General features: G+C 41.2%; 1 protein-coding gene across 13 annotated transcripts in view; it reads right to left on the bottom strand.

Annotated features, from left to right (window-relative positions):
- The window catches only part of LOC135198676 (uncharacterized), a 202681-nt gene that overhangs the window by 66712 nt on the left and 112131 nt on the right, over window positions 1–23838 (bottom strand). For 11 of the 13 annotated variants that reach the window (XM_064226491.1, XM_064226498.1, XM_064226499.1 and 8 more), the window contains 3 exons: window positions 15990–16163; window positions 7514–7654; window positions 5341–5407 (listed from right to left, as the gene is read on the bottom strand). In XM_064226491.1, coding sequence (XP_064082561.1) covers window positions 5341–5407; window positions 7514–7654; window positions 15990–16163 — 382 coding nt within the window. The remainder of the gene's footprint in view (window positions 1–5340; window positions 5408–7513; window positions 7655–15989; window positions 16164–23838) is intronic. The other 2 variants (XM_064226492.1, XM_064226487.1) reach the window with 1 other exon arrangement.

The following is a 23838-nucleotide window of genomic DNA, read 5'->3' as shown; positions in this document are numbered from 1 at the left end:
CTCATATTTCCTTCTCACCCTTTTTAAATATTCATTCTCATCCCACCGTCTACCTGTCTCTCTCTCTCTATCTTATTTGTTCTATACCATACGGAACTAACTAGTCAGAGGAGGACGATGTGGCAACGCAGCGCGCGCGCACACACACACACAAACACACACACTCACACATAAAACAGTAATCGGTAACTACGGCGTTACCATGGCAACGCCGAGAGCATCGTTACCTGCCTGCGGTGACTCAGTTGAATCCTCCAAGGTTCGGGCACGTGATGTAGCCAGTTCAGGTGTAAGGAAGAGGTTTGCTTGTTCAAATGAACTTTTTATTTTTATTTTTTATTTATTTTTATTCTTTATTCTTGTTCTTGTTTTCCTTGAATGTCACACGAATATCCTTCCAAATGTTCTTAACTTTACTGCAAGTGTAAGTTTTATATCGAAGAGAGGACAGAAATAATATAACAATAATAATAAGAATAGTATTATAAGGACATCTGGCATATTATACACACACACACACACACACACACACACATATATATATATATATTATATATATATATATATATATATTATATAGATCACGCAAAAGCAACGAAAAATTGAAAAAGAAACTTATATTTTTCGACGCAAGGATTTGAGGTCTCTTAAAATGGTACGTACCTAAAATTTTAGGGTTGACGGTACTTTAAAATGGCACGTACCTAAATATAAAGGATTTACGGTCTCTTAAAATGGCACGTACCTAAATATAAAGGATTTACAGTCCTTTAAAATTGTACTTACCTAAAATTGAAGGATTTACAGTCCTTAAAATGGTACGCACCTAAATATACAGAATGTACACTCCCTTACAACGGCATATACCTAAAATTAAAGATTTTACACTCCCTAAAATAAAAGGCTATACGGCCCCTTAAAAACGAAAATAAACTAAGAGGGAAAGGCCTCAGATACAGTGCAACCGTCTAAGGGTCCAGTGTGTTAAAAAAAAAAAAAAAATCAGAAATCGCCCTCTTGAGGCACCACGTTCATTTTTTTTGCCAAAAATTTGTGGTTCCAGTGATGCAGATGAAGACGAAAATAAATCTTCAGAGGAAATAGTTTAAATCTGATAATGATTCGTTATATGAGTTTAAATTGACAGGTACAAAGCTTGACTCAAGGCACTTCAAAAATACTTTGTTTAAAACTAGCAATACAATATCATACCTTCTCCCACACTGTCTACTGCCTCTCAGGAGGCGAGGACGCAATATTGTAGACCTCTGTGAGGACACTATGGTGAAATGAGTTCACTGTCCATAATCAAAATGCTGGTCTGAGACTGACTCACCTCTTTTAAGGCAGCGTCGACAAGCGTCGGTGTTACGAGAGAGGTGACTAGCAATGTCCGGCAGAGTTCCAATGTGCTCGTGCACGCGTCGTTGCAAGTTATACCTGTTATGGCCTGCGAAGAGGGGATTTAGCCACGCTTGTTTGGGACTGGCGTACCACTAGGTGATTCCCTTAGACCTGCGGAGTAGGCCTGCGGAGAGGGAATTTTGCCACGCCTGTCTTGGACTGGCGTACCACTAGGTGACTCCTTTAGGCCTGCGAAGAGGGGATTTAGCCACGCTTGTCTGTGGAGAGGGGAACTTTTGGAACTTTTTACTCGTCTGGGACTGGCGTACCACTAAGTGACTCCTTTAGGCCTGCGGAGAGGGAATTTAGCCACACTTGTCTGGGAGTGGCATACCACTAGGTGATTACCTCAGACCTGGGGAGAGGGGAACATTTTACTATTGTCAGGGACTTGCGTACCACTAAGTGATTCCCGTAGGCCTGCGGAGAGGGGAATATTTTACTCGTCTGGGACTGGTGTACCACTAGGTGATTCCTTGAGTTTCCTAAGGAGCTTCTTCATTTTTTCCAACCATAAGGTGTGCATTTTGCCAGTTTTCCCTTCTGATCTATTCATGTTGAATGGGACCAATAAGGTGTGCATTTTGCCAGTTTTCCCTTCTGACCTGTTCAGGTTGAATGGGGGCCCATAAGGTGTGCATTTTGCCAGTTTTCCTTCTGATCTGTTCAGGATGAATGGGACCAATAAGGTGTACATTTTGCCAGTTTTCCATTCTGATCTGTTCAGGTTGAATGGGGCCCATAAGGTGTGCATTTCGCCAGTTTTCCATTCTTATCTATTCAGGTTGAATGGGACCAATAAGGTGTACATTTCGCCAGTTTTCCATTCTGATCTGTTCAGGTTGAATGGGACCAATAAGGTGTACATTTCGCCAGTTTTCCATTCTGATCTGTTCAGGTTGAATGGGGCCCATAAGGTGTACATTTCGCCAGTTTTCCATTCTTATCTATTCAGGTTGAATGGGACCCATAAGGTGTACATTTCGCCAGTTTTCCATTCTTATCTATTCAGGTTGAATGGGACCAATAAGGTGTACAAATTTCGCCAGTTTTCCATTCTGATCTGTTCAGGTTGAATGGGGCCCATAAGATGTGCATTTTGCCAGTTTTCCCTTCTGATATGTTCAGGCTGTATAAGGCCCATTAGATGAGCATTTTGTGCATCATAATTGCAACATTTCCAAAACCAGCTGAAAATGTCACTCAAATTACCCTTTCCTATCTTCTCCAAACATCCATCTGTGCTTTCTTTTGGCCCCATCCTTCTCCCAGCTCTCATCTTGCCTTTTCCTTACAGGACCCTTCTCTTTCATATTTTTGCCAGGCAATAGTCAGCTAAGACTTGGAGTGTCAGGAAAAGTAATATCAACATCTCTGCCTTTATTGCCTCACTGACAACAGCAACACTGTTAGGGGCTGCTCTATGAGCAAGAACCCATGTTGGCATAAGGCCAGCTTAATCCCAAACAACAAACAAGAGGCATTACAAGGCAAACTGATACACGAACAACGAAAACAATATTCCTGACAAAAGATGAGCACGAGGTTAAACACAAGCGCGGGATAAACCATTGTTTACATTCTGCAACTCCTGCAATGTGGAGCATTTCGCCAATAAGAATGCAGAGCGGCTCTGCAGCCGAATTCTCATTGGCAGAGCGGTCAGCAGCAGAGCGCATTCCCCTTCATTAGAGAATGAACAGGAAGTTCGACGAGAGTGAGTGAAGGAGAAAAGGAAAATTTATTCCCGCGCGACTTTCAACCTTTTGTACCTGCGACAAAGTCTGGGTCATGCTGAAGACCCAGATCATGCAAGGGGGGTGGGGGGTGGGGAAGGGGTGGGGGGCTGGATGAGGGATCAAAATAGTGATCTACACAAACGAACCATTTTTTTCTGGCGCTTGGGCCCCTTTAGACACTCCTAGAGGGAGAGAGACCGTTAGCAGCGTGCAGCACCTCTTGGTTTGGGAGGGATAGCGGGGGCAGAGGGGTGGGTGTGGGGAGATGGTACGAGGGGCGCCAAAGAGGCAGTCAGTTATAAATAAAATGGAGAAAACTCTGACGTAACTGTCAAGGGGGATGTCCCCTATTCGTGGAGAGAGAGAGAGAGAGAGAGAAAGAGAGAAGCTGTGTCCCTCCCCATACCCCTCCCGCCTGGGGAGGGAGGTAGACATCGGTGAAAGGGTAGCACGAGAAAGCGAGCTTTTATCAAAAGACGAAAAATCGAAAGAAAGTGACTCGCAATTTCTTCGGTGTAACCATCGTGATAAAGATAGTCGATGCGGCCATTATTGAATCACGTAACCCTTGAAGAAATCAGTCGCGTGTGACCTTTGTAAAGGCAGCAAATTAAACCCTTATATGGTAGGCCTAGTCTATTGAACCTCTGCTCGGGAGCCACGCTGCTTCTGCTGTTACAGCGCCTCTTCTGTCCTCACACAAACAGAATTTATATAAGCCTTTTTCTAGCATCAAATTCAACACTAACTTTTCTCACTTTTGCTACGCTGTCTACCTCGGGTACAACTAATCCTAGCAGCAAATTCAGCGCTAACTCAGTTCGGCTACGACTTCTACCTTGGCTAAGACTAAAAATTGTGAGACAGTTGATATCGAAGTGCGGTTCTGGGGTCTTCCGATCTACGCCCCAAATATTTAAACGTAGACCAAATGCATTTCTGGTCTCCGAATAGTCCTATGTATTCATTTATTTATCACATTTACCTCTCTCTCTCTCTCTCTCTCTCTCTCTCTCTCTCTCTCTCTCTCTCTCTGTTTTGACATTTTCTCTCAAGTAGATGTTTTCATTTACTTTGTTCACGTATCTCTGAATCATTCTATTTTATATTTTCATCTGCATTTTTGTACGTAATGAGTATTTGAATCATCTCTCTCTCTCTCTCTCTCTCTCTCTCCTCTCTCTCTCTCTCTCTCTGTAGAGGCTGAATTCCCTTCGACGGCCTCCCGAAGATTTAGAGAAAGATTAAAGAGAGAGAGAGAAAAAGAAAAAAAGTGGTGGAAAATAAGTTAAACGAAAGACAACTTCTGAGAAGCTCTCGTCATACTCGGTGTTGAAATATATGCAAGCAAGAACAACGCGATAAATTTAACGGCGTCCTCCTCAGGACGAATTCAAGGCTTGGCCCTTGCTGTTTCGCAAGAATTTATTTATTAGCAAATACAGAGAGAGAGAGAGAGAGAGAGAGAGAGAGAGAGAGAGAGAGAGATAGATGGACTTGTTTAATGTGGGTGGGTCTAGCGGTTCTCCTCTCCTCTCCTCTCCTTGGAATCGTCAGTGGCTATTAAGATAAGCTTCTCTCTCTCCTGGGTTCAGTGTTAACCGGCTTCTTGAGATAGTTGACATTTTCAATATATATATATATATATATATATATATATCTATATATATAATTATATATATATATATATATTAAGTTATAAGCCACGAGGGAAAATAAACAACGAAGTTTCCGCAAGATCTTTTTTTTTGAACGTCGAAAGATCTTGCGGAAACTCCGTTGTTTATTTCCCCTCGTGGCTTATACCTTTATTCATGGATTTATCACGTTCCAAACTTTCGTGATTCAGTTATACACACACACACACACACACATATATATATATATATATATATATATATATATATGTATATATATATAATACAGCTACCAGATATGACACAACTTACTAAGAACAGAAACTTGGTTTCAAAATATTTATTGTGGTATACTGGTATCTGTAATAATTTTTTTTTAATTTTAAGGATGGATTCCCTCTATATATATATATATATATATATATATATATATATATGATATATATAATAAAGAAGTCCTACCTGTCATTGCTAGATCGCAAAGATAAATTAAGACATCCTCGGTTCCCTGCAGGCAAAGGTGAAGGTTTCCCCTGTTTGTGATAAGAATTGTCACTTACCTTTCAGTTCTCCTATCTTCTTACTTCTGTCGATTCCTATAGTCGAAGGAACTTTGGTCTCACGTCCCTGCAATAGGAAGACAGTTGATTCAGCAGCGCCTGAATGACGTATAATAATTACGTAAGGGAGAAAAGGTGGTGGAAGCTCATTCGGTTCGTCTGCGAAATCTGTGAAATCCTCAAGAGTTTTACTGGCGAACATCTGTTAGGCCTAATCCATCGTAAAATCAAACCAGAGTGGCGAGCAGACTTTATTTGACAGTCAAGAAGTTTTAAATACTATTTCAATCGCTTTTATCTTTTGGTTACTTTATTAATATTTATTTATTTTCTTTATAATTGGGACCTATTCTTTCAGCATTTCTCTTTACCTGTTCTTATTTCTTCCTAGTGAATTTCAAGTCAGTGGCCCCATTTGGTGGGCTTGTTCCATATGAATAGGGTTCAGCTTTTGAATAATAATAATAATAATAATAATAATAATAATAATAATAATAGCCAATAATAAGCCAGCTTCCCATGACAAAAGTACTGCAGAAGATGGATGCCGGGTACCAATTCAAGAAAAGAGGCACCAGAATTAACCATCTGATGTTCATGGACGACATCAAGCTGTATGGAAAGAGCATCAAGGAAATAGATACCCTAATGTGCCTTAGTCAACATACAGAAGGGCAAAGTAACAAGGACTGAAGGGATAAAGCTACCAGATGGGAGCAACATCAAACACATGGATGAGAAGGGATACAAATACCTGGGAATAATGGAAGGAGGGGATATAAAACACCAAGATATGAAGGACACGATCAGGAAAGAATATATGCAGAGACTCAAGGCGATACTCAAGTCAAAACTCAACGCCGGAAATATGATAAAAGCCATAAACACATGGACAGTGCCAGTAATCAGATACAGCGCAAGAATAGTGGAATGGACGAAGGCAGAACTACGTAGCATAGACCAGAAAACTAGGAAACATATGACAATACACAAAGCACTAAACCCAAAAGCAAATACGGACAGACTATACATAACACGAAAGGAAGGAGGGAGAGGACTACTAAGTATAGAGGAATGCGTCAACATCGAGAACAGAGCACTGAGGCAATATCTGAAAACCAGTGAAGACGAGTGGCTCAAGAGTGCATGGGTAGAAGAACTGATAAATGTAGACCAAGACCCAGAAATGTACAAACAGGAGAATGAAAAACAGAACAGAGGACTGGCACAACGAACCACTGGATGGACAATACATGAGACAGACTAAAGAACCAGCCAGCGATGACACACATAGCAATGGCTACAGAGGGGAGAGCTCAAGAAGGAAACTGAAGGAATGATAACAGCGGCACAAGATCAGGCCCTAAGAACCAGATATGTTCAGAGAATGATAGACTGAAATAATATCTCTCCCATGTGTAGGAAGTGCAATACGAAAAATGAAACCATAAACCACATAGCAAGCAAATGTCCGGCACTTGCACAGAACCAGTACAAAAAGAGGCATGATTCAGTGGCAAAAGCCCTTCACTGGAGCCTGTGCAAGAAACATCAGCTACCTTGCAGTAATAAGTGGTACGAGCACCATCCTGAAGGAGTGAAAGAAAACGATCAGGCATATATCCTCTGGGACTATGGTATCAGAACAGATAGGGTGATATGTGCAAATAGACCAGACATGACGTTGATTGACAAAATCAAGAAGAAAGTATTTCTCAATGATGTCGCAATACCATGGGACAGCAGAGTTGAAGAGAAAGAGAAGGAAAAAATGGATAAGTATCAAGACCTGAAAATAGAAATATGAAGGATATGGGATATGCCAGTGGAAATTGCACCCATAGCCATAGGAGCACTAGGCACGATCCAAAGATCCCTGAAAAGGAATCTAGAAAAACTAGAGGCTGAATTAGCTCCAGGACTCATGCAAAAGAGTGTGATCCTAGAAACAGTGCACATAGTAAGAAAAGTGATGGACTCCTAAGGAGGCAGGATGCAACCTGGAACCCCACACTATAAATACGCACCCAGTCGAATTGGAGGACTGTGACAGAGCAAAAAAAAAAAAATAATAATAATAATAATAAGTATAATAATAAGTTTTAACAAGCGTTTAAAAAAGGCGTATTTATTAATCAAAGTTTTAACCAGGAATTTCTATGAAATCACTCACCTGTGTTGGCCTAATGTCCGGTCCTTCCCATACAAACACGCTGTCGACGCCACTCAGCTCTGATTTGGGGACTTCTGAAACTGAAGGCAGACTACTTCTTCCTCTTCCTCCTCCTCCCCCTCTCCCTGCTGAATAGCTGGACTGGAACAGAGAGAGTAGTCTGTTATCAGTAACTAACTCAATCATACCTGGAGTGAAGCTGCAACTGGCATTCAAAGAGTGAAAATAAGAAAAAATTCTATCAATTTACCCTCAGGGAAAGGCTCCTAGCCTTGTGACTCCGCGAAAGTAGATCGTCATGGATACGCTGCTGCACCGTTCTTAAAGACACGTGGCCTAACAAACAGGGGTTCTTTGCTTTTATTTCTGGAGCGGATAATGAGGGATCAGCCTTCAACTGTCGATGAATAACCTTCAGAGTACTCGGAGAGGTTATACGGGGCCGTCCAGGCTTAGCGGCAGGGGCAGGGATACATGAGCCACCTGTATCTTGAAAACGTTTTACCCAACGCTGAATGGTAGGCACCGAGGCCTTTTTGGGCAGCGATATCCTTATTCTTGATACCTGCTTTGTGAAGGCCTATTATTGCAGCTATTTCCTGTGGGCCAACAACACTGTGAGACATAATGAACACCAAAAAAAAAAAAAAAGCATACAAAGGGTATTATGCAGCACAATATATGGTCCAAGCGCGGAGCAAAAAAACAGCACATACATCCACTCGCCAGTAATACCTATGGGCAACTAGCACACTTGGTGTACTCTGGTAAAAGTTGCCAGGTTGTACGATGCTGCCAGACTGCTGCCTTTACTTTTCGCGTACTGTAGAAGATTTGAATAGGTATTGTCAAAAAGTGCTAAAAAAGTGGTTTTCTTTTACATACGACGTTTCATACTTTATTGAAAAACATCCCAAAACAAATGAGAATCTGAGTTCGATTATCAGTCACGGGAAGCGACGCAAAAGATTCTCTCTCTCTCTCTCTCTCTCTCTCTCTCTCTCTCTCCCTGACCTTAAGCTGGTGTTCCAGAAAAATCCTCAAATAAATACTATAATATAAATATAGAAAAACTCCAACACTATCTGAATAGAATCAAACTAAAATTTATAAAAATGTAATCTGTACAAATCACTATATCAATATAGTGCAAAATCATTTGTGTAATGTGTTCAGATTAAGGCCATGTTTCAAATACGAAGGAAACAAACTAATGCATTATCAAGAAGTGTCTCAAACCAAAATATGATGGTCGATTATTTTATTACCTTGGAAGAGACCAGAGTACAACACATAGGTCTAAAATTAAGTGGCACGAATTCAACATAAGTCTATGAGTAGTACTCAAAATACTATTGTTTTGGAACCTGCATATTGAAACCTATTAAGAATGCAAAGGACACAAATTAATATATGTTTAAAAAGTGTCTCCAACCCAAAATACGACGGTTGATGACTTATTAGCTTGGAATAAACCAAAGTGCAAAATATAGGTCCAAGGTTAAGTAGCACGGAGGTAAACACAAGTACGTGAGTACTCAAAATACTAGTGTTTTGGAACCTGCATCTTGAAACCTATTACAAATACGAAGGAAACCAACCAATACATGTTTTAAAAAGTGTCTGAAACCCAAAATTCGACAGTTGATGACTAATTAGCTTGGAAAAAAACAGTGTAAAACATAGGTCTAAAGGTTAAGTAGAACAGAAAGCTAACCTAGACCTAGGAGCTTAAAACGGTGTAATATTAAAGTATAAAATAGTGATGCCTGCGCTGTGAAGAGGGGGAAGGGGGGGGGGGAACCAGACCCCCAAAACGTCGGAAGCGACTCTCTCTCTTCCCTTAAAATGAATGTCCAATTCAGGGTTCTTGTTTTTTAAAGTTGCACAACCCGTTAGGCGGGGGACGGTCGGAGGTGACTTCTCGATGTGTAGGCTGGATAGGAAGAAGAAGAAGAAGAAGAGGAGGAGGAGGAGGAGGAGGATGAAAGAGTAGGAGATCTAGCTAAGTGAGGGAGTGTGGAAGGAGGGGGGAAACCTCCATCCCCCTCCTCCCCCTTTTCAAACCACCCGTGCTAGTTTTCGAGACGTAATGGAGAAGCGGAGGAAAGGGCCCCGTTTATTGTTTTCACTTTCATCAGAGCTGTTTGGCTGGGTCAGGAAATAAAGGAAATGCTTCCAATGCTTGGCTGGAGAGAGAGAGAGAGAGAGAAACTTACAGGAGCACACACACGAGAGAAATGTTTCGCCACGGTAGGAAACTGCGCGCTGCTCTTTTTCTCGTTGTAGGAAACTTTGTTCCACAGACTACGAAGCCCCTTCCTCACCCAAATCAACCCCCAGTCCCCTTCCCCCCACCGTCTAGGTTTTTTCTTCATGACGTCATCATTTCCTCCCCACCCCCCAATGATTTAGGAAGATCTGATTGAATCATATTGTGTTTCCCATCTTTGGTTTTTCCTAAAGACAGGTGGACTTGTCTCTCCAAATCACGAGGATTTCTGAGAATATCTTCGACCGTTCTCTACTTATGAATGCATTCAAAGAATTTGTGGATCTTTCCGAAATTGAACTGAATTGTAGAATTTAGGCACTGAAACGGAAATTGACAGTAAGGTTTGAAAGTTGTACTACAGGATGTTCATAAAGTCCCAGTACCATAAACACTTTTAATGGGAATATCTGCAGAGTTCGAAAATGGAAACTTAATTGTACTGAGAAAACCTTCCCAGCGGAAAAATCGAGATACGTCAAAACGCGTTTGGCAGGGGCTGGAACAAACCAGTAATTGAGTCTCTCTCTCTCTCTCTCTCTCTCTCTCTCTCTCTCTCTCTCTCTCTCTCCAAACTTCTCTTATTCTCTCTCTCTCTCTCTCTCCACAAACTTCTCCCTCTCTCTCTCTCTGTTTACCTCACTCTCTGTTTACAAACCTTTCTTCTTTCTGTCTCTCTTTATACACTCTCTCTTTCTGTTTACAAACGTCTCTCTCTCTCTCTCTTTTTAAACCTCTCTCTCTCTCTCTCTCTCTATCTCTCCCTCTCTCTCTTTCTCTTCATAAACCTCTCTCTCTCTCTCTTTTCCATTGTTATGGTCTTGTAGTAAACTCTCTCTCTCTCTCTCTCTCTCTCTCTCTCTCTCTCTCTCTCTCTCTCTCTCTATATATATATATATATATAATATATATATATATATATATATTATATATATATATCACGCATTCCCCTACTGACCTCAGTTGTTGGATTAGAGAGTTCTCAGTCAACTCTCAGAGAGAGAGGAGATGAGAGAGAGAAAGGGGGGGGGGGGAGAGAGAGTAGAGGAGTTTACCAGTTTTAAGATGAGACAGTTAGACCTATGTTGCATTACGGGAAAAGATGGGATAGTAATATTACCTAAAAAAAAAAGCGTGAACCGTCCTCCAGCTTGCTCGGGGCTAGTGCTAAAATCTAGTCTAATACAGCGTCGTTTAAACCAACGAAAATTAAAACCAATGAATATATTCGTTATATTTTATTAGAAATATTTTTTTCTGTACTGTTTAACACGCTCATTATTTAATTTTTACATTTTCATTCTAAAAATAGATCTTACATATCCTACCCTAACATTCCTGTATCTTTAACTCGACATGAAACACCTTTTTCAGACCTTTTTTAGGTTTTTCCATTGACCTTTCCTACCCCCAACAAAAACAACTACAACAAAGTAGTTTGCAGGCTTACTACCCGAGTAAGCGAAAAATTTTAAGCGGATTTGGAGCTCGATGAACCAGAGCATCATTAAGAGGTGATTACATTCATTTAGGCCTAGTAGGACAATTCAATTAGGGCATTAGGTCTAAGGGGGCCCAGGGGACGGTGGGGGGGGGGGGGGGCATGATTTGAAGAAGGAAGGTGATGACATTTAAACCTCCATTTTGGTTAAAGGAGTTTTCAAAAAGTCGACTTAACTGCGTCTTTAGGTTAAAAATGGTTGAAGTGAATAGGCCTAACTGAATTTTAAGTGAAAAACTGTTTAAGTGAATAGGCCTAACTGAATTTTAAGTGAAAAACTGTTTAAGTGAATAGGCCTAACTGAATTTTAAGTGAAAAACTGTTTAAGTGAATAGGCCTAACTGAATCTTTTAGGCTGAATGTGGTTGAATCGAATACATCTAGCTGAATGTTAAGATTAAATGAGGTTTAATTACATAGGCTTAAATGAATCTTGGTTAAGAGAGGTATAATTACGTAGACCTAACCGGATCTTTTGGTAAAATGAAGTTTGATTACATAGGCCTAACCCAATCTTTTGGTAAAATGAGGGTTGATTATATAGACCTAACCGAATCTTTGTTAAATGAGGGTTGATTATATAGACCTAACCAAATGTTTTGGTTGAATGAGGTTTGATTACATAGGTCTAACCAAATCGTTGGGTAAAAGGAGGTTTAAGAGAGTATAGACCTAATGAATTATTATTTTGGTTAAATGAGGTTTAATTATATAGACCTAACTGAATCATTGGGTTAAAGGAGCCTTAAAAGAAGTAGCTGAATTTGTGACTCAGCAACACAAGGCCTCAGATCTGACACAGCTGATGGACAAATGACACCAGATGACACCTGGAGGACTGCATAATAATACCCTTTTGCAAGATCTTGCATGCCTTCATTAGCATGGCCACAGTCTCTGCACTGCCAGGAACTGACTGCCCTGAGTGAAGTTCACTGAACTCTCAAAGTTGTCTTTTTTTATATTATTTTTTATTTAGATTCTAGTCTGCCAGGTGGTGCAAGATGGCTTTCAATGAGTAAAAGGTGGCTTTCATTGAGTGAAAGGTGGCTTTTCCAGTTAACGAAGGACTTTCATTCAGTGAAAGATGTCTTTTCGGTAAGTGAAGGATGGCTTTCATTGAGTGAAAAATGACTTTCATTGAGTGAAGGATGGCTTTCACTGAGTGAAAGGTGGCTTTCTTTGAAAGAAAGATGGCTTTCCTTTTCATTGATGAGTAAAAGATGGCTTTTACTGGGTGATAAAAAGCTTTCATTGAGTAAAAATGACTTTCAATGAATGAAAAATGGTTTTTCAGAGTGAAAGATGGCTTTCATTAAGTGAAAGGTGGCTTTCACTGAGAGAAGGATTTTCACTGAGTGAACGGTGGCTTTCATTGAGTGAAAGGTGTCTATCATTGAGTGAAAGGTGTCTATCATTGAGTGAAGGACTTTAACTGAGTGAAAGCTGGCTTTCACTGAATGAAGGATTTTCATTAAGTAAAAGGTGGCTTTCATCGAGTGAAAAATGACTTTCGTTGAGTGCGAGATGGCTTTTCAGTGTTTAAACATGCTTTCATTGATGAGTGATAGATGGTTTTTCATTCAGTGAAATACAACTTTTCAGTGAGTGAAAGATGGCATTGCTTTCACTGATGAGTGAAAGCTGTCTTTTATCGGGTGAAAATTGGCCTTCATTGAATGAAAAATGGCTTTCATTGGGTGAAAGGTGGCTTTCCAGTGAGTGAAAGATGGCTTTCATTCAGTGAAAGAGGACACACAAAAAGCATCTCAAGAGTTCCAGTCATAATAATAATAATAATAATGAACCAAACAAAAACTTTTCAGTTTTCTTCTGAAGATTGAAAAAGAAACCCACAAAATCACTGTGTAATGTGTTTACTTTTAAGTATTTACATTTAATTTTACTCCACACTCGAGTACTTTCAGGCCCTATCTGTGGCCCATTTTCAAGAGATGTTTGGGTTGTAGCCTGGGTCAAGGCCCAGCAGTCTTCTGGAACTTCTTCTCGTTGAGCTGTCATTTATGTGATGGCTGTTCTGGTTTCCTTGAGAGTTGTTGATCCCCTCTTGTCGCTCTGATATCCTGAGCTGATGGTCAATGGGATTAACCCTTGTGGTAAGGGAGTGGACCCATAAAAGAAGCTAAGATTGACCCTGCCGACCTGGAGATTAGGTTTTCTGCCCAACAGACTTTTGGTGACCATTCCCTTATCACAAGGGTTAATCCCATTGACCATCAGCTCAGGATATCAGAGCGACAAGAGGGGATCAGCAACTCTCAAGGAAACCAGAACAGCCATCACATAAATGACAGCTCAACTAGAAGAAGTTCCCGCCCAGCAGTCTTCTGGAACTTCTTCTCGTTGAGCTGTCATTTATGTGATGGCTGTTCTGGTTTCCTTGAGAGTTGCTGATCCCCTCTTGTCGCTCTGATATCCTGAGCTGATGGTCAATGGGATTAACCCTTGTGGTAAGGGAGTGGACCCATAAAAGAAGCTAAGATTGACCCTGCCGACCTGGAGATTAGGTTTTCTGCCCAACAGACTTTTGGTGACCATTCCCTTATCATAAGGGTTAATCCCATTGACCATCAGCTCAGGATATCAGAGCGACAAGAGGGGATCAGCAACTCTCAAGGAAACCAGAACAGCCATCACATAAATGACAGCTCAACTAGAAGAAGTTCCAGAAGACTGCTGGGCCTTGACCTAGGCTGACAACCCAAACATCTTTTGAAAATGGGCCACAGATAGGGCCTGAAAGTACTCGAGTATGGAGAAAAATTAAATGTAAATACTTACAAGTAAACACGTTTGACAGTGATTTTGTGGGTTTCTTTTTCAATAATAATAATAATAATAATAATAATAATAATAATAATAATAATAATAATAATAATAATAATATGTTTTGTTAAAGATGATGGCAGCATCAGTGGAATTGATTTTATATATGGTCTTTTCAATTCTTCTTATTATTCTCTTCTCATCAGGGCTGATATTTGCTAATAGCTGGCCGATGTTCATATCTCGGTGAAAGAAATGTTTTCTAAAAATAATAATTTATTGATATGATAACAAAAGTGGTTAACAAATCTTAGTCTAAGGGTGTAACAGAATTGCCAACGTTTCCAACCGTATCATCGGTTCATTTTCAAGGAAATGGTGAGCTTGAACTGATTGAAATGGGGTCGTTCGGCGGTATTTATTGTGTCCCAGGTGCTCTGTCTGATGGGCGCTGCATTTTGCATGGGCTGAACAGAGGATTAAGTCCCTGAGGTCAAGCCGTCTTGCAGAGGTGGAAGCTCGCATGCTCTTCTCGTGCGGACGCTGGAGACTGGGAGCGTAGTATTATTGGGAAGGTCATTGCCGATAGACGGGGGCACCTGATTGGCCCGTTCGATCGGCTCTATGGTGTGGCGGGCGGCGCCCTTCGTGCCACCGTCGGGAGGAGTGAAGTCTCTTGGGTTGGGTGGTGTTGAGGCTGGGTCCTCTTCCTTCCCGATGTGTAAGTAGGGCCTCCAAGAGGCGGAGGCGACGGTGGTCTGCTGCCTTATCGATAATTCTGATATTAGGAATAATGTCATTCCTAATTATCCTGGTATTGTGGACGTTTTTGGCATGATTATGGATGGCGCCTTCCTGAGCGTGGCAGGATATCCTCTTCGAAAATCGCATAGTCGTCATACCAATGTAAGCGCCGGGGCATTCCCGGACAGGGCATTTGTACTGGTAGACAACGTTAGTTTTCTGAGAGGGCCTCCGCAACACGGGGGCTGGATTTGTTTTTCATAATCAGGCCACTGGTCTTCTTGCTCTTGTAGTAAATTATTAGTTTCACTTTTCGCAGGGTCCGTAGGGGGAGACGTTCCTTTCTATGATGGTACGAAGGGCTCGCTCGTCCTCTTTGTATTTCTTATGAAACGGGCCAATCAGGTGCCCCCGTCTATCGGCAATGACCTTCCCAATACTACGCTCCCAGTCTCCAGCGTCCGCACGAGAAGAGCAGTGCGAGCTTCCACCTCTGCAAGACGGCTTGACTCAGGGACTTAATCCTCTGTTCAGCCAATGAAAATGCAGCGCCCATCAGACAGAGCACCTGGGACACAATAAATACCGCCGAACGACCCCATTTCAATCAGTTCAAGCTCACCTTTCCTTGAAAATGAACCGATGATACGGTTGGAAACGTTGGAATTCCGTTACACCCTTAGACTAAGATTTGTTAACCACTTTTGTTATCATATCAATAAATTATTATTTTTAGAAAACATTTCTTTCACCGAGATATGAACATCGGCCAGCTATTAGCAAATATCAGCCCTGATGAGAAGAGAATAATAAGAAGAATTGAAAAGACCATATATAAAATCAATTCCACTGATGCTGCCATCATCTTTAACAAAACATGTTTGAGAGAGGGTCTCCTACCTTCAAATAATAATAATAATAATAATAATAATTCACAACCAAATACGTGTATATTAATTCCTCTTATCTTACGACAGTCCGATATGACATATCAACGATTTTTAATCTTTAGTATATTGAGTTCATTCACATAAAAAAAATAACCTATATTCCTTAAGGCCTGTCCACACTAGGAAACATTGTTTGGAAACTGTTTGCAAACACTGTTTGCAATTTCCTAGTGTGGACAGGCCTCTATAGGCCCTATGACTTGCAATGCGTGCGGGTCTTACATTTGGGGCAGTCAGAAGACAGGGAGGTGGACAATCAGGAGGCATCAGAGACGGGACGGCACCCTGACGTAGTCGGGGATTTGCAAGGGGCGCAGTCACCGTCCTTCCGCTCTTTTCGTCGCAGTGCGAGACCTCCCATAGGACGTCGTCAGCAGTGAAGTGCAAACCGCACACCTGCAATCGAAAACCTTATATATATATATATATATATATATATATATATATATATATATATATATATATATATATATATATATATATATAAGCTAATACCACAGGAAAATGACAGGCGGAAATCCAAGCACTTTCGTCTATACTAAGACAATGTCAAGGAACGAATGAAATACAGTTGGAAAGAAAGAAAGTTAGGTAAACAAAAAGATCAGGAATACCAGATGGTTAATTGTCAACAGGGTAAAAATCAATGAGATAATCCTGGATTATCGAATATCTCTTTGATTTTTACCCTTTTGACCATTAACCATCTGGTATTTCTGATCTTTTTTGTTTACCTGATAACTTTCTTTCCAACTGTATTTCATTCGTTCCTTGACAATATCTTAGTAAAGACAAAAGCGCTTGGATTTCTGCGTATCATTTTCCTGTGGTATTCGCTTATATATATATATAATATATATATATATATATATATATATAAATATTATTATATATATATATATATATATATATATATATATATATATATATATGAATTCCAGTGCACATTACACTACATGAATCATTCCTTGCTGTTATCTGCATAAAACCCGAAACACCGGCAAGAAATGAATGAATGTAATGGCCACTGGAGTTCAAATCGATAGAAAACGAAGGTAATACGACAGAAACGAATCACTTGCCCTGCTGTTCTTAGTTGGCCTATACCCTTCCTCTCTCTTGATGGCGTGTATCCACTTCTCTTTGAGGTTCTCATCCCTGGGGAAGGAAAATGAGCAAACTCTGGTGTTCTTGTCGTAATTCCCTCGACAGCCAGGCACGCAGCACTTGTTCGGCATTGTAGAACAATGTAGGTGGGAAAATAAACTCCGCGAGATAATTTTAACAACGTGACGCCGTCCAGTGTCAGTGGGATACTGGTGGACCCTGTCCCCGGCCCTGCGTGCATCGCCTCACCATGATGACGTAGGTCATCTACTTACGGCCAGTGGTCGGGCCTCACCTACGGGTGGCCGCACTCCAACTCCCTTTCCCAGAGATAGGCCTCCGTCCCCCCACACCCCCAATCCCCACAACAACCCTCACCCGTCTCCTCCAACACTTGACTTGAAGAGAAAGGGTTGGTTGTCCTGGGTGCATTCTAGCCATATCTTTTATTTTTTTTATTTCATTTTTTCCTTTTTTATTTAGGTATGAAAGGTCTTCATGAACATCTGACTATTCAGTGAATGATTGTTCCTCATGAATAAACATCCAAACGCAACCCCGCCTCCCAGGGTCCCTCTTATTCATAATCTCTCTCTATACTAGAATATGTTGCGACAAAGTCTCTCAGGAAGAGCCCGTGCTGGGATAAGACTGCCAACCTAATCGTACCGAGAGAAGTCCGGTAACTACTGAACCAATATCTCGGTTACGCTATATTTAACTTCCTGATATCCTGCGGGAGTTTCTTTGATCTCAAAGGTCATCACTACCAGTCAACGAGGGCTCCACGACGCCATACGCTAAGCATCCTTTAGCCTCAAGGTTAACTGTCAGGACAAATCACTGACAGTGCCTTGGGTAGTCATTAAAAAGACGACCTTTGGCTCTCTCTCTCTCTCTCTCTCTCGGTGAAACAAAACAAGAACGCCAACACACCTTGCGCAGAGAGGAACGCAAATCTCTCTCTCTCTCTCACTCTTTGTCTTTCTCTCGCTCGTACCACGAGAGAGAGAGAGAGAGAGAGAGAGAGATCAGTCGTGGATACAAAGGTCAAGTTCGTACTTCGTCACTGGCTTTGGCATTGAGTTGGAAATGAGTACACTGTTTGGTTTTCGCCATTGTGAACGGATTCGGACGAGTGCTCACTCTGTTTACCTTCATTACACACAAAAGTACACGCACACACACACACACATTCGCATACACACATACACTCATTAAACTCCAGTATGTCAAATCTGAGCCAGAAGGGATTTAAAAAAACCAACGTCAATTCTCGGGGATACATTCCCTCCTGTCATGACTTACGCCGCGTTTAAAGGTCATGAGAGATCTGTGATTCATGACACTGCTATGTACGGGAAGACACACACGCACACACACACATATATACTATATGTATATTCCTAAGTGTACAATAGTACCTCAATAAAGTTACATTTAGATTCAAAGCTCACTCCTTTGCACGTTTCCTGAATTACCACCAACGATTAACTTCTATCAGAAAATCAAAGTCCGCTTCTCTCTTCTCTCTCTGCTCTCCTCTCTCTCTCTCTCTCTCTCTCTCTCTCTCTCTCATATATATATATATCTATATATATTATAATAATATATATAAAAATATAAATATATATATAATTATATATATATATATATATATATATAGTATCAAGCACCAATGGCAACAAGGGCAATTAACAGCCAAAAAATCAAAAATTGCCGAAAAACAAAACAATTCCACTGAAGCCGAGGCCGAAGGCCGAAATACATTATTCCCCCCCGGGAATGGCGCAAAAAGAAGAAAGACTGCTTTGCCTTTTAAGCGAGGGACTGGTGCGGTAGAGAGGGGCGTTGCGGGGGGAGGGGAGGGGAGTTGTGGGGTAATTGGGGAGGGGATCCATAGAGCGGGGTAGGTATGGGGGCGTGGTGGGGATACGAGTAGAGGAGTGGAAGAGTGCAGGTCAAAGAACCTCACAAGTAAAACTGTGCCCTTGGCTTTGCCCAATCCAATCAACCCCCACCCCCCAACCATCAAAACAACCCCCCCACCCCACCACATCTCCAGAGATAGAAAACCTCTTATCAAATCTCCTCCTCCATTCTTATCCCCACCTCCCCACAACACCCGCCCCCCCTCATCACAAGACCAGAGGACCGGGCAGCACACAAACGGGTTCCTAGGCCCAACCAACCCTGCCCCCTACATCCAGAAACCTGTCTGGTTCCCTCTCATGCCTCCTCCTTCTCCTCCTCCTCCTCCTACAATTGCCTCTCCTCCAAATGGTCAAAGGTTACTCTCGGATTTAGGAGGTCTAAGACGAGAGAGAGAGAGAGAGAGAGGAGAGACCTTACCTTGCAGACCTTACATCTTGTTCGGGTTGCCCCAGGTCCCTCAGTGTGAGGCACCTCTAATGTCTACCAGAGTTGCTAGTACATCTTCCGGTATATTTTGCATCTTCCAATCTTGGATGGTCTGGGATGCAGCTTAGATATTTGTCGAGCTTATTCTTAAGCACATCTACGCTCACCCTGATATATTCCTCAGATGAGCTGGCAACGCATTGAATAGACGCTGCATTATCGATGCTGGTACGTAGTGAATTAATGTCCTGTGTGCTTTCCTTATTTTTCCTGGTATAGTTTTGGGCACTATTAATCTACCTCTGCTTGGTCTTTCTGATATTTTTAGCTCCATGATGTTTTCGGCAATTCCTTCTATTTGTTTCCATGCCTGAATTATCATGTAGCGTTCTCTTCTCCTTTCTAGAGAGAAAGTAGCAGCACAGTAGGGGCAGGTAAGTATTAAGGAAGTCCCTGCCAATCTTGGTTCTCTCTCTCTCTCTCTCTCTCTCTCTCTCTCTCTGCTCTGCTCTTCTGCATCACATGAGATCGAAATAATAATATACCGGTCAATGAAAGCAAACCAAGATGGGGCTGCAATGCTGATAGCTGTTTGTGTGAGTGTATGTGTGTATTTGTGTGTACGAGTGTATGTGTGTAAGGCTAGACAAAATCATTAGGAGGACACTGTAAATGCACAGTAAAACCTGCTCCTACCCTTAGTGAGCACACGATGTCTCCTCTTAGGATGGACTAACAAGTCTTTGAGACATCCTAATCCTTGTAACTCCTTGTAACTGTAGTACCACTAGTAATTATTAGTAATAATAATATTAACAGCAACGGTTTATTGACGAAAAAAAGTACAAAAAAGAAAAAAATAATGTTGGGTAGTAGGTCTACAGAAAGATTGGATGAAACGAGTTGGCAGGTTACATTTATATCTTTTTTTACTTTTTTATTTTGATGTAATTCACAGTTGTATCATATGTTATTCGTATCGATTAACGCTAACACGTGAGTTGCATAGTTTGAACACTCAAGGTCACAGAGCAGCAGGCCATACCTATCACAGGTGCTTGAAAAATGTTAATTTTATATAGTTCATTCCTTCGCGGTTGAGTGATTCTGGGGTAGCATGGTCTCTCTCTCTCTCTCTCTCTCTCTCTCTATAAATGCTCTCTCTCTCTCTCTCTCTCTGCTCAAACTCTCTCTCTCTCTCTCGAAATAGATTCTAGACATTATTAATTCCATGGATAAAATGCTCTCTCTCTCTTGCTTCAAATAAATTCTAAGAATTAGTAGTCCCGTGGATAATCTCTCTCTCTCTCTCTCTCTCTCTCTCTCTCTCTCTCTCTCTCATTTAGGCTAACGGAAACACCTGCAAATCCGAGGAAATAAGCGTTAACAAACATCTTTAAGCCCGCACGTAATTCAAACGCAAGAAAAAAAATAAACCGAAAGGTATGACTACCCTGGCTTTCGCTGTTTACAACTTGTACTACTGATTCATTTTCAACTCGACTTTTTACTCTTATTTTGTTTCGTTCTCTCTCTCTCTCTCTCTCTCTCTCTCTCTCTCTCTCTCTCTCTCTCCGTTTCCCGCCTACCCCACCGAGGGCCTCCGATATGCTTGAGCGTCTGGAGAACCTTGAGCCATGTTTGCCAAGGGTCTATTTCCGTTGCAATTCCCAGCTTGCCACGGCACTCCCTAATCACCGGCGACAAATAAACACGAAGTGGTGGGGGGTGGGGGGAAACGAGGAGAAACTACGGGAAAACAATCGTTCATCAACATAGCGACCCCAACGCGTCGGTTCGTTTACGTTTCCACATAAGCCTAGCGTTTTATAGAGTGGAAACCCTCGTGGCTTCCACCGTATACATAATAAAATAAATCCATGGTAATTTGTAAATATTGTAGGTATACATTTTTGTAATATCGTGTAACATCTTACTTATGTAAATGTTATTTAATATTTTTCTAATAAAAGAAAAAACTGTGTACATAGGTCTAATGGTTTCTACAAATCTTTACGACTCTCGTGCAATTTGTAGAGTTATACGAGGTCTTAATCATGCAATATGAAACGGAAGATTAAGACTTTTGAATATTACATAGGCCTATCTCGATCGAGGTGCAATACCGGTTCCACGGTAGAGCTCAAACTTGAAACATTCAGAAGCGTTACAGCTGCTCTGCAGCTTCCTTTTGGACGCCTTTGTGGTTGTGGATCCCGAACGCTAGAACTTCGGGGAATACCGACTTTTGTTTACTAATTCATCTCGTCAGATGGGTGAAAATGTGGTGGGAATCTCTCACCAGGATACGAGTTACCAATTACCGTTTCCACTCGTTTCTTGACGGAGCAAAAGACAAACTATGAATGAATGCAGGCTCGATCAGAGCAGCCTAGAATGTGAACCAGTTCAAGAAACGTAAACAAGAATGCAAACAATGCTGAAGATCTCTCTCTGGTTGGCATTTTGTTTTGCAAAAACATACTTTTATGTGGAAAGTGAAACCGCATGGTATAAGTAGAACCATAGTCTATAGTATACCATATGGTCTAAGACGCTGGATCCTCCCCAACCCCCACCCCTCAACCCCACCACACCCAGAATCATCAACAGTATTTCATCAATACAATTCTCGCTGTCATGCCTGACTGCAAAATCACTATTGAGACAGATATCTGGTCTATTTCTACATCTGCACATTTAAGATGTCTTCCAAGAGTCTTAAAGACCAGTATAACCCGAGGAAATGTCATAATTCATTGATTCCTCGATACTCTTTTTTGATGGAATTTTCATTTTCTACAATAAGTGATCTCGTCTTTTCAATTTTTCAAGTCTGTGGCATCTTTTGTGAGGCTTCTTCCGTATGGATTGCGTTTGTTCGTCTGAATATCATATTAATATAATAATAATAATTCTTCATCCTTGTTCATGATAATAATACCAGGCACACCGTTGCTGAATTATCTCATTATTATTAACTAAAAAAATTCCCTTCCGTTTACATATATGGAAACATATTAATTCCGAAATAGAGCGAATTAGATATTAAAGGACATTTGTAGCTCGAATAATTTATGTTTGTTTGTATGATGTTTTTACGTTGCATGGAACCAGTGATTATTCAGCAACGGGATCAACGGCTTGACGTGACTTCCGAACCACGTCGAGAGCGAACTTCTATCACCAGAAATACACATCTCTCACTCCTCAATGGAATGGCCGAGAATCGAACCCGCGACCACCGAGGTGGGAAGCAAACACCATACCAACCACGCCACCGAGGCGCTCGAATAATAATTATATGAATCACGGTGATGTGATAATTATTCACGATGCATAATGTATACAAAATATGTGACAAATCTGACCACTTATGTATAACCACCACTAGTACTAACTATGCAGTAGCAGTCACTAACGATCTTGCCTTTTCATTTGCGAGATTCAATATATAGATTTTTTGGTATTTATTTTTTTAGATTATTATTATTATTATTTCAGTAGATGAACCCTATTCACTCGGAACAATCACACCAAAGGGGCCCTAGATCTGGAACGTTGGTTTCAACCTCCCACCGCTATAGACTCCCCCCCCCCCCCCACCTCCCTCAACACTGCAGCAGTAACTGATCACGATACAGAGCCAGAAATTCTCATTACCGTCCTGGGAGTCTGAGACGCCAACTCGCGACATCTGGGTGGCAATTCCACGACACTAACCACCACATGGCAGTGGACCAGCTCTGGCCAAAATAGCCAGGAATCTGTCCTGATCCCGGCATTGAGTGCTTCCTCGGAGGGTCAAGAATTGGGTGCAAACGAAATTTTGTTGAGCAGGCTCACTCACGGTAGTCACACTTTGCGAGTTTATTTGTTACTTGTTTATTGGACTTTGTAATGTAACTTATTTCTTTTTTACTACTTTCTCTTGTGTAGTTTAACTCATTCGTTGTTTCTCACAGGTATAATACTACTGTCTCTCTCCATGAGGAGGATACTTTGCAATTGGAACCTTGAATAATTCTCCCTGTATTGTAATTATTGACTTACATTTTTGCCTATTGTTTGTTAATTTGTTAACTTAGTCTTCCTATTCTAATAAATTATCTTTTATTTATGTAGTTTTCCTTTCACCCTCTCTTACTTCTTCGTAATGGACACCACAATATTCTCCTCTGGGAGGTTGAAGGTCAAGTCTGTGACCCCTAAAAAATAATAATAATAATAATGCTGCATGAAAATCTCACCCACGGCCTGCACTGTTGGCATCTATAGCGTTGCCAGACACACGATCATGGCTAACTTTAACTTTGAATAAAATATAAACTACTGGGGCTAGAGGGCTGCAATTTTGGTGTTTGATGATGGGAGAGTGGGTGATTAACGTACCAATTTCCAGCCCTCTACCTCAGTGGACGGCCTGGTGGTGGCCTGCGTTGTTGGTACCTACAGCGTTGCTAGACATCCGATCACGGCTAACTTTAACATTGAATAAAATAAAAACTACCGAAGCTAGAGGGCTGCAAATTGGTATGTTTGATGATTGGAGGGTGGATGATCAACATACCAATTTGCAGCACTCTAGCCTCTGTAGTTGTTG

The sequence above is a fragment of the Macrobrachium nipponense genome, chromosome 22 (assembly GCF_015104395.2).
Source record: "Macrobrachium nipponense isolate FS-2020 chromosome 22, ASM1510439v2, whole genome shotgun sequence".
In the NCBI taxonomy this organism is placed as follows: Eukaryota; Metazoa; Arthropoda; class Malacostraca; order Decapoda; family Palaemonidae; genus Macrobrachium; species Macrobrachium nipponense.
Note: the sequence above shows the minus strand (reverse complement) of the source record. Positions and strands in the feature narration are given on the sequence as shown.